The sequence below is a fragment of the Anser cygnoides genome, chromosome 12 (assembly GCF_040182565.1).
Source record: "Anser cygnoides isolate HZ-2024a breed goose chromosome 12, Taihu_goose_T2T_genome, whole genome shotgun sequence".
NCBI classification, from domain to species: Eukaryota; Metazoa; Chordata; class Aves; order Anseriformes; family Anatidae; genus Anser; species Anser cygnoides.
In genome coordinates, this window is record NC_089884.1 from 5,082,209 (window position 1) to 5,094,505 (window position 12,297).

Here is a 12,297-nt window from a genome sequence, read left to right on the forward strand (position 1 = left end):
GGCAGGAGCCAGACACCCTGCTTCATTTACAGCACTCTGACAGCCTCTGAGTCACCGTCAGAGAAGGTTTCAGACATGCTCAGGCACAACTCTCTCCTCCTGCAGGGCCTCGCCGCTGCCTGCTGCAGCACTTTTGGCCCTTTTTGCCAGCGCAGCAACTGCTTAGCACGGACACTGCCTGGGCATCGGCACCTCTGGGCGCTGCTGCCACGACCCACGGTTTCCAGAGGGGGTGCAAGCCTGACATGCATGAGCTGGAGTCAGCAAAATCACGTTCCATTAAAAAAATAATAATAAAATAACAGACTACTGGATGAAAAGCAGGAATATGTGTGCACCATTCAGTTCCACACTCTCCAAAACCTTCAGTGGACTAACCGCATTGCAGTGCGTGGGAAAAAAACAGCATTAAACTCCAGCAGGAACTGTATGACTGTGGAGTTCAGCATTGAATCAGAGAAAGCAGAAGCCACAAAGCACCGTGACATGAACTGGTATGTAGGTGCAGTCCTGGCTGCGTACAGACCTAGCATTACTGGCTGCATTACAGGATGCACCTGACACCAAGGTGAAGTGCTCCGGGTTTCCCGTACCTACATATCTGTGCGCTTTATAACCCACACATGACGGCTGCGGCTGTGGAGCCCGGTCCTTGACATCCACCGGCTCTCAGGCTGCAGCGGGAATAAATGACTTTGCCACTGCAGAGACGAGATAGTGCGTAGGGGGAAAAAAAAAAAAAAGAAAAAGAAAAAAAAAGAACACGCACAATCTTATCGTCACTGCACTTTGACCAGGTCTGCCAGAGGAAAAGCCGTGCACAAGGCCACCGTGGAGAACAGGCAGGCAGCATACCTGCTGTGCAGAAAGCCACCCCACCGACAGTACTGATCCCACTCAGGCACGAGAGCTGTTCATCACCAGGAAAAGGGGACGCTGCCTCATCTGCAAGGCTGCAGAACATATGCCAGTCCTTTCAGGCACGAAGGGACTCTGATGGGAAGGACTTGCCACCCGAGAAACCGCCTCGAATTAGGATTAAGCAGCTGGCTAATGGTAGGAGCTGTTAACAAAAGATAACCTCTGAAAGAGAATCCGGTCCAATTCTGTTTTCTGGGAAACGCCAGTCAGCTTAGGTAGCACCGAGTGGCGTACAGAGCAATTATTTCTTCCCAGATATGCAAACCAGATTAAAAAGCCACGTCATCCCTTTTCCTTAGTACTCTGCTGCTAGCAGTGGGCACCCTCGCCTTCTCCTGCCCTCCTCCCCGCTCGCCAGCCAGCAAAACCTTCTAAATGGACGTTTACCCACCTGCTTCACTCTCTCCTCCTTGGCAAATGCATTATTTTGCTGAGTTTCCAGCACTTCAGAGCCATAAATGGCTTTGAGATTGACTTCTCTCTCATGTGCACCTGCATCATCAATGTCGTCAGCAAGAGAGATGTGCAGGGCTCGAGGAGCGTGTTTGTGTCAGAGAGCTGCTGCAGAGCCGTGGGGAGAGCACAGGCACTGGGTACTGATGTGAGGCTTGCAAGCGTCTTAAAAGGGACTTTGGGAAAGCAGGGTGTTTCTGCCTGCAGATCGCAGGGCTTTGGAGCTCTGAATTTCCCAGTTTCTCACAGGGAGATACCAGATTTTAGAGCGGCATCTGCATCTCAGACAGTGCCATCGCTCTGTTCCACATTTTTACGTCCCATCTCACTGCACCCAGTCAGCACAGAACGCCAAAGCCACTGCAGCTTTTTAGCCCACCGAAACACCACCAGATCTCTGCGATTTGCTCGTCTTCTTTCCCCCTCGTACAAACGCTGCACGACGTGCAAATCCAACCGAGACCCGCAGCGTTCAGCTCTCTGACCCCACGGCCGACATCCTCGCAGAGCATCCCGCATTGCTGGGGTGACACTAACACCGCCGTGCTCTGGGGACAGGCTGATGCAAGCAAGGCGCTGACAATCGCCCCGCTGCCCTCGGTGCATCTTGCCTCTGGCCTCACAGCCCGAGGGAGCGTTCCCATCTCAAATCCTACAGCAAAGAGCGGTGAGGCAGTGGCTTCTGAATGAAGACAGGGGAACAAAAGGAGTACTTTTACTAGCATTGTTTTCTGCTGCTTTTTTTTTTCTAATTTTGAAACAATCGCTATTTCTGGGGGGGAAAAAATAAGGAAGTGTGACAGACATGCTGGGCATGTGACTCGTAGCAGATGATACAGGCTGTGACACTTGCAACTTTCAGAGTTTTTTGTGGATATTAGCAGCAATTTTATAATCCTCTAACAACGAATTACGCATACTCTGATGCTCTGGACGCACAGTAATTATACTGGAATAAATAAACAAGAAAAAAAAAACACATGCAAGGCAGGAAAGAGAAATCTAAAACAACACCTCCATCTCCTTTGCTCCTTCAGGCTCCTGTAAGTCTTCTCCAGACACCCATGAAGTAATTGGCAAGAGTCCTCATAACATCAATAATGCAGAACTGGGTCCCAGCACAGCAGCTTAACAAGGCACTTAGTACGTGCCAACTCCCCGAGTTAGGCTTTCACACCCAATGCGTCGTGCAAGAAGGATAATTACACTCCTGGGAAAGACTACCAGCGCTGTGCTCATACGAGATCTCCGAAACACCACATTTCTACCTCGCCTCTGCACCTTACCGAGAGATCAATTTTGGTGCAGCCCTGTATTAGAGCAGCTACAGAGGAGAAGTTGTAATTTGGTGAACCTAGTGGTCACCGTGACCTGGAAGTCTTGAATTGCAAAAGATTAGTCATATGGTCGGCCCTGGAATAATGCTGAAGAGCAATTTGTCAGGACGAAAAATGAGGATTCCTCTTGGCCAGTGGTGCAGCATTCCTGAGAAGCAACATACTCCAGCAATTGTAGTTACTCCTCCTCGGAGCCGAGACCTAGGCACACAATAACACCCTGACCTGTTTATTCAGCTGTTTTTGACACCCCTCTATCTTCAGACCTAATATTAGTTTGAATAGGATAGCATCCAAGTCTAGCAGGGAAAATTTAGAGCTGGTCCTGACTTAGCTAAGGCAAGAAAATAACTATCTAGTTTCTACTCAGATTTCACCACTGGCCGATTAATTGGCCGGAGTCCCGCCGCCCTAAAAAAGCCTCTTTTGGCAATGCAGGAGGCAGCTGGGGGTACACAAGCGGGTGCGTAGGGCTGGGCGAGGGCAGAGCAGCAGCTCGGATCCAGGCTGGCATCTCAGCACGGTGCCGAGAGCCTCTTTTGGCCGGACAAAGTGCGGTGCCGCCGTGTTCAAAATGCTCAAAACGATAAACTGCTCTACCTTCTTAAAACACTTGTAATGATTTATAATGAGAAGAAACGTCTAGATCCAATTCTGTCAGCATCCTGTCTGGTTTTCACCCATCCGTTTTCCCTTCCCCGAGCGAGAGCCGTGCCTTTCTGCTGCTGACAGCACGGTTACCTCCCGCAGACTGTGGTCCCAGAAACAAGAGGCAAGGCCAAGATTTTTTCGAGTGACGCCTGATAACACATGGCCTGAGGCTGATCGAACGTGCATGGGAAAACGAGGGGGCCAACGGACTTCATGTGCTCGTGGAAACGTCCTAAGCCAAAAGTAGTGGGGGAGGATAGTTAACAGCAAAAAATCAACGTGATTTAACTAAAAAGCTGCATGGATGATGAGATTTCCATGGGTAGCTCCTGACTTGGCAGCGAGGTTCTTCAGCCCACAGACCAACCATTCCCCAAAGGGCGAGGGGACGGCACCGGAGAGTCCCATGCAAGGCAGCAGGCTGCACCTCACCTCGCTTTTCCATGGGAAGTGTAAGGCAACAGCCAAGCACTTGTGGCCTGCCTTTTGTTTGTCAGGAGCTTGTTCCTTTAAAGCTCATGAGTAGTCAAAGCCCACAATGCTTTTAAAGCCCCGAGGCTTTGAAAGGCAAACCTTAATTCCACAGCTTAGGTTCCCATCAATGTATGATTGACTCATACACAGACACAAAAGGGGAAAAAAAAAAGCAGTCATCAGCCTAATTGTATATGAACTATTTGTTGCTTCACCTCAAAATAACAGAAAATGTGAAGTTCTGTGTTCTGCTAAAATACTTGGGGTTTTTAGCTAAAGAAAGCAAAGAAATAGCCAAGACAATTACAGTTGTGTGCGCGCTCCCTAACCACCAAAGAGAGGGTCTGAAGTCCAGCAGACACCACCCCAAAGAGCTGCTGAGTGTGTCGGTGAATAATATTTTCGCTATGAAGCACAGCACAGGGCTCCTGAGTTGTCACAGGGTACCAAAGCTTCCTCTCTCAGATCGTAAATCAGGTGATTAAACACAAATGACAGACGTGGGCATTTTCAGCCATAACTGATGTGATTTTTTTCCCGATCTCATAGTTTTAAGGCATGATTTACCGACATTTAAGGCTCTAAATTTTAATGCCATCATTTAGATTCTATATAAGCCCCACTCCTGTATCAGCACTATTTTTAATCATTACCATGGTGACAAAACCGTAAAGGTGCTTTTACACAAGGAAAGCTTCGCCACACTTTTGAGAACAGTTTCCCTTAACTTAATTTTGTGTAGTTCTATAGCACAGAAAAATACCCCCCTCTGAACTTTCCCTGTTAGATACAGGTACAGACACACACAGCTGGGCAAATCATCTACTGTATAAAAATATTCTGTGTTAATGGACAGGGAATTCATAACCTGGACACGGTACAAACCAGAGAGGGCCTCATTATTCAGGTCAAGTGTGACTTTACATGACAAGCAATCCCTTTGCAATTAACAGGGCCGCTTGTGCATTGAAGTAACTATTTCCCGAAGACACAGATCAAGCAATCCCTAAGGGAACCAGAGAAATATTAATTCAAAATTAAAGTTATTGAACGAGGGCCAACAATTCTTGTTTTAGCATTCACTGCAAAATGTTTGCAAATCCCAAATGACAGCATTGTTCCAGTTCCCAATTCATGGGAATCAAAACACGGAGTCTGTGTAGAAAATGAATGTGAAAACAAGGGTAATGTGTTTGTTGATGGCGAGTGCATACACGCACGGGGCTGCACAAGCAAGGGCACAAGCAGGCGGTGGAGGGAGGTGGCTGTTCCCCTCCGCTCAGCACTTGGGAGACCACACATGAGCTCTGTGGTCAGTCTGCGGCCTCTCAGCTGGGCTGTCCACGCTCTGAGCAACCTCATTCAACTCCAAAGTACACCCTGCGATGAGTGGGAAGGAAGGGGATGTGGGTGGTGAGAGGACCAGACGATGTTCAGTGGTCCCTTCCAAGCTGAACTACTCTACAATTAACATGTTTTCCCTGTCCCTGTTAGCAGATGGGTAAAATCCCTGATCAGGCAGCATTACTCATGAGAGGACAACCAAAAAGTGGTTAATAGCATCAGTAGGAAAGACAAGATATAGGCAAGCCTTTCGAGAAGATCCAGGTCATGGGCACACAAAGCTCCCAGCCTGAGTCATACTTCACGCTTTACTGCAGCCCTAGGTCTATTCTCTCTGCCCTGGGTCGATTCAGGACATTCCCCCAAAGCCTTCAGCTGCCATGTTTCATTGCTGCATCATTCAGCTAACCAGAAAACGCAAGCAATCCACATCTCATAATGCAGGCGGTGTTCAGAGTTTACTATCAAGCACGCTAAAAAAGCCCTGTGTAACCTTTAGGTTACAGGCAAAAGGTTTGCGTTTCCCCCAGCAAATGCCAACCTCTACTTGTAGGGCCCATCACCGGAGAAGACCCCAGGACCCCCTGGGAAGACCTCAAGGAGGTTGAATTCCAAAGCAGGGTGGTACTAACCTAGTCAAGTGGTCTTTCCATGACCCACACTTAGAGCACGTGCTGTAGTAGGGCTCAACGTTGGCTAAAGGGGATGGTACCTCTGCGTGCCACGTGTCATACAAGCACACAGAAACAGGCCTTACCCCAAAGACAGAGACAGATAAAAGGGCAACGAAGCAGACGGATACTGTCAGGGGTACGTAGATGGGTATTTGCATGTGTCCCAAAATTACAAGGTCCAGTACCCATCAAAGCCAAGCTTAGCTGTAGTTATCCCCTACAGAAACGGCTGGTTATCACCGTATCTAGCCTAGATCCAGAACGGGCAATGAACTGCACGTGTTATCATCTTTTGTGTGTCCACAGAAAGTGTTGTTATCTTTATTGATACGCTGCTACGACTTATCAGCTCCCAAGTACCAAAGATTATGTATCATGGTTTCAAACCAACCTCCCTGGTTGAAAGGAATGCTTCTTACCCGATGGATTAATGATTTGTTTATGTACGAGGATTTGGACGGTTGTTAACATGTTCTGTTTATTCTCTGAACAACGACAGTTTGGCTTAGCCATAACCCAAAGGAAATCGGGATTTCTAAAAATAGGCTGAGGTGGCCAATAATCTTTTAGGAGTTGCTGATAGCCAGATTAAACAAGAAATTACGCATAACCCTTAGTGGGAGGGTTTCAAATGGAAAACCCCAAGAGAAAATGAGTACATAAGGAACAGACTGCCCCAACATCCAGACTGCCTTCAATAAGCACAGTATTCAAGGAGAAAGTCACACCTAAAAAGCTGTGTAAGCATCTTGACAGCTAGTTAGCTGGATGACACATAAAACCTCTTGGAACTGGATCTAAAACATGGATAATTACATGTTGGGTTTTCTCTCAGTTCTGTTTATCTGTAGCATCTCTTTTATTATTCTCTGGGCTGCAGAAAGAAATTATTTTTGATTTTTATTTCAATGTTTGTCTCTTGGAACAAAAATTATTTCCAGGGTGCTGGCTGGCAAATTGAATTCCCACAGCGTGTTAATCCTTAAAACTGCGCCACATAAAAGCTCTCACAGACCTCAGCACCTTCGTACAAGGCCAAAGGATACCCGGTAAGCGCCCAAACCGAAGGAGCTTCCCCAGATGTTTAACAATACAACAATTCACTAGAGCCAGCCATTTTCCTGGTAGCTCAGACAACAGGCAGGCCACAACCGAGTCCAACAGCTTGAAGCATACGAAAAGGAGGCAGAAAGGTATAAACAGAGCCCAGATCTGCTCCACAGCTGTACTGCACGTATTCCTGTTTTAAGATCAAGGAGGCTGAGGCTAATCCCCACTGCTGGGAATCAGTTTGCTGGCTCTCAGTTTGCCGGCTATCAGTTTGCCATCTGCAAAAAGGGGCTGGGGAAGCGAAGTTCTCCTGCTCCATCCACATGCAGAGCCTCGTATGGGGAGGCTCTGGGTTCAGCTGGACCCCCCAGACACTTCCACCCCAGGAATACAAACAACAGCAAGCTCGTCTCCGTGGAGTAGCTGTTCTCCCCCGAGTAACTACTTCAGCTATCTGCACCACTTTGCATCTGTGCTCCGCATCCCCGCAGAAATGTTTTGACCTATTATTTGCAAGACCACTGGACAAATATATCATTCATCAGCACAACCACCCAATTATAATACAGCTGCGGCGATCGCGCTGCCAGCTGGTGCTTTGTGTAAATGACCCATTCCAGAAGAATAGACTTCGTGGGGTTTTGTGGGTTCCCTCACTAACTGCTTAATCATCAAACCATGCAAATTTCGGAGCAAGATGAACATCGGCACCTGGCTGTTAAAGTCACAGGCTGCAGTGCTAGGGAAGTGGTAAAAGCTTCAGCAGGGTACACCGTGCTCCTCCGGTCTCTAGAGATATACTGCTTGTCCTGCCTCTTAGTTCTGGTGTGGTTTCACTCAAACCTGCCAAATATCCTCCAAAGCAAAGAGCAGAAAGTTACCAGGTGTTCTTCCTCTCTGCTAAGCAATAAAACCCATCAAAACTACCTCCGTGTTAGCAAAGAGGAATTTGTTAGTGTAAAGTACCTGGGCAGTGACTAAACCCTGCCACTGTTCTTATGGGAAAAAGCTACTTGCTATTCTTGGTAAAGGGAAGGCCTTTCGAATCAAGATAATGTTTCACTTGTTTTTCAAAAGTCAACTTAATGGGGGTGGGGAGGGAAGCAAGGAAGCAAAAAATAAAATCCACTTTGCAACAAGTTAAATTACTCAGAGTTTCCCAAAATGAGAGGCTTGGTCAGAAGCGTTGGAAAGTTTAAGAAATACTCCTTTAAAAACAACTCCCACAGAGCAAAGCTCCCTCTCCATGACCGAAAGGCATGTGAGCAAGCCAGGTCATTCTGCCCAGGCTTTTTCTTCATCGTTAAATTGATGGGGTGGGAGGGGGTGGGACCAGGTTGCATCTTTATACTCTCTTCACATTTTTCAGAGCTGCATCTCCAGCCCCGATCTTGGCCTCACTGCAGGAGGGAAGTGGGCACATGCCACCAGCACGGTGTTGCCTCAAACATCCTGCCCGGGGACTAGGTTCTGCCTTTCTCTGATCGTCCTCGCCTGCCAGCGCAGGAGGGAATTAACAGCCAGACGGAGATAGTGTCTCTGCATGCTTTAAGCTTCAATGCCTCTTTGTTATCCTCAGGAGTTGCGAAGAAATCAAGGCCAGCTAGGCATTGTGTTAATGAGACTGTCAAGAGGCCAAAATAAAGTGCCACACCAGGGCCCTGCCTTCTGCTATCAGCACCGCTGTCCCACGCTGATTTGGGCAGCCGGGGGAACAGGCTGGAGAATATGCCAGTGGTCTGGAAAAGGAGATGTCGACACTTGGCTCCTACTGATAAGAACCTGGACCCACTCGGCACACAATGCTGCCAGCCGCTGGTGGCTATACAAAGCCCACAAACCCTGCGGTTTTGTCACACAACTATTTTCCAACAGCAGTGCTATCAGAAACACCTACGGCCAAACCAGTTTGGTGGGAGGGACTTGCTTATATTTTCACATGCGGTTGCTGTCAGCAGGCTGAAATCTTGATAAGCTACGCAGCCAACCTGGCTGGCTTTACTGAAACCCTGCCGAAGAGAAATCCCGAGCTGCAAAGCCGCCGTTTTGTTTCACACCACCAGGCAGAGGACAACCGCACTCAGCATCTGGCCCAAACTTATTTCCAACTGCATCTCGGATCCATACGGATTCCATCCAAAGGTCAGCAGCTACAGTTTGTGATGAGGAATGTTCTGCTTTGGAGACACAATGTTGTCACTGTGATCCGCTTCCCCTGCCCAGAGCAAGCGGTCCACTGTTCCCACTGAATGCGAGAAGGGGCTCGAAATCTTTGAAATGGACACTGCCTTTAAATCCAAATCATTCAAAGCATGGACACAGACTGATGCTACTTACAGTAAGTGACTCTGAAAGACACTCTTTCTCCATAGTTTCACCAAAAAAAAAGAAAAAAAGAAAAAGAAAAGCAACCCAAGTATCCCAAGAGCCCAGAACATGTGATTGGGCTGCAGTCATTCCATAATGTACTGCACTTCATGGTACAAACCCCCAAACCATCCAATCTCTGTACTGCTTCTATATGAATTCACTTGCTATCTATCTGCTTTTTTTGAAATCATCAGATGTTAATAACAATAGGCTACGTAACAAGTGAATGAGTCCAGTCCACTTCATTCACTATATGAACATGTTGGAACCGCACAAACGTTCTGATTTAGAGTTTGTGGAAGCAAAGAGCCATTCGGGGCTCTCACAACGGAGGAACAGGGAATGTTAAAAAGTAGTGTAAGAGACATACAAGGAAACTGTAAAGTGCAGGACTTACCTTCCACTGCAAAGAATGGAACCACTGATCCCTCAGGTAACTGTTTGCAGCCTGTAATAAAAAAAGTTGCAAATAGAATCATTAGTTTCTATCAGTGTTTCAGACCAGTGAGCCAAAACTAAGCAAGTCACCCATGTGTGCCCTAAAAGCGGCAAGGCTGCACTCGCTGTATTCTTCGAACTTTATGACCTTGGCTAACTTCAACCCCAGCCTCACCAGAGTGAGGGCAACTCTTCGCTCAGAGCTACAATTTGACATTACAACCGATTTATTTTCATGGGAAGCAATGACACAGAGACCTTGCTGCAGATGTAAAATACTGAACCAAAAACCTACAAAACATGAACCTCCTAGGAAATGGTGTCCAGCCCAAAGACTGTGAAAAATCCTCACTGACTTCAATCAGGGTTTGATCAGATCTTTGATGGCTGTAGGACATTTGCTTTTCCCATTAATCGCAGCAAGCAGGGCAAGAAGATGGGCTGACATTTCACTCAGAGGGGTGGTTTTTTTCCATGCGCCAGCCTCCCTTGTCCTGTTCCTCAGCTGGCCACAAGGCAATTCAAATAACGCCGCGGCTCCGTCAGCGATATTAAAACAGAAGGAAAAGCACAGCACAGACGTGCACATACATGCACGGACCGCAGCAACTGCATAAATGTTGCAATAACTGCTCCCAGGGATCTCCCCTTTTTGTCCGTATTAAGCAGAGCTGCCAGAAATTCTCAGTGTGGAGCCAGGTTCGTAGCCAATGAAGGAATAGTTCAGCGCTCCCAAAGGTCAAAAGGCTCGGTATCAAAAAATATAAAAGCATCCACAGTGACGTAAATACGCATGCCTTAACAAGGTGACATAAGTTTGAAATATTTGAGTGGGTAGAGATGCCCTTTGGCTTTTCCAGCTCTATCTCGTCCCTGCCAGTTTTACTCACGATGCAAAATGTTTTACACAATCAGTGAAAATTATAGGATAGCCCATCTAGCCACATTAAAAAACGGTGAGGTTTCTTCACTAGAGAAAAAACCACTCGTTTCCTGCAAATTAAAGCATCCCTTCAACAATTTTTACTCTCCAACACCTTTTTAGATAAGTATGCACTGAATTTCACTTCCTGGCAAAGTTCACTGATAACGTCAAGAATACTCGAAGTAAAAATATTGCATGCAGTCCAAAACTGTGTTTAATCTCAGGGTCAGATACTCATCTCACAGAGAAACAAATTTGGACTGATTTCTCTGAACTAAATGGAGTAAATGCTCTTTTGCATATGTATTACGTGTTATTTGGTTTTATACAGAGATGAGAATCAACTGCTCCTCCAGCAGATCTCTAGGCAGTAAAGCAGAATAAATCTATCACAAAAAGTCTTGACTGACCACAACGTTTATCAGAAACAAACTTTCCATCTCAAAAAGTACGCTGACTTATCAGAATACGAATTTGCTACAAACTGAAATAAAAAACATTATTTCCTTCCTTTTTTATGCAATGGAAAATTTTAAAAACATTTAACACTTAGAGTGGGGTTCTTTGGGATATTTTGGTTTGCCAATATTTAACAACTTTCTTTCTGCTATTTACCTAGTATTTTGTATACACATGTATGTTAAAATATGTAAGGCAGACCTTTTACCTATGTATGCTAAAGAACTGAATTTCATTTAATATTGTTTATACTGTATTTTAATATAATACGAAGGTCAAAAAGAAGTTGACACAATAGGACATGAAGAACATTTTTGCCATAATTAAAAAGGCAGAAAGTAAATATGCTTAGGTACTTTCTTTCTCCACCTCTCTCTCTTCCTGCTCCCCCTCCCTTCCCCTCCCTTCCTCTCTCACTCAAAAACATTTCATGGAGGGGAACAAAAACTCTAGCAGTGCTTTTTGGATAAATATTCCTGTAGAAGTGAGTGCTCACGATGACTCTAGCTGGAGTTTCATATCTTGTTACTCATGGGAAAAACCTCTGCCAGTGCACAGGGAAAAGACCAGAAGCAGAAGTGGCTGCTGCTGAAGGACAAGACTGTCAGTAGGAACAATCGTCAGTGCCAGTAAAACTCAAAAACTGCAGCAGCTGATATTTGGAGTACTCTATCAGGAACTTCAAGTCCATTAACAACTTTGTCAGAAGAATATATGGAGATATTTTTAAACACAGTAACCAAAGTGGGGCCATAAGCCCACAAGCCTGAACATCCAGTCACTTGCCTTTTAAGAAGGGCTGAAAATATTTGTAGGCTTGAGCCCATATATTATGCAACAGCACCATTAACAAGTTACACATCCATTACTTTCTTAGAAAAAAAAAATCATATGCAGATTGAGCATACAGGAGCTATGCTAACCTACTACGACGCTGATATTTAAGTTGATAAAACCCAAAATATTCTAGGGATATGAAGTACTTCTCTCAAACATGCAAAACACCAACCTGACTTAATCTCTGGTCTGATCATAACGTGGCTTGAGCCAACATCCACATGAGGCTAAAGAAAGAGCAAGCACTACAGCACTACGTGGGAACTGCTGAGAACCATTAGTAACTGTCCTGTTTTTGTGATGTCAGCAACTACAGGTTGTAAGAACTCCACAAATAAATAGCAAATACTACATATAGATAGAT

At 45.9% G+C, this 12,297-nt stretch overlaps 1 protein-coding gene across 1 annotated transcript in view; it reads right to left on the reverse strand.

Moving 5' to 3' along the window:
• CMIP (c-Maf inducing protein) overlaps window positions 1–12,297 on the reverse strand; it is a 128,765-nt gene that overhangs the window by 39,726 nt on the left and 76,742 nt on the right. Inside the window, 1 exon segment of the mRNA XM_067004753.1 lies at window positions 9,672–9,722. Within this exon segment, the coding sequence (XP_066860854.1) occupies window positions 9,672–9,722 (51 nt within the window).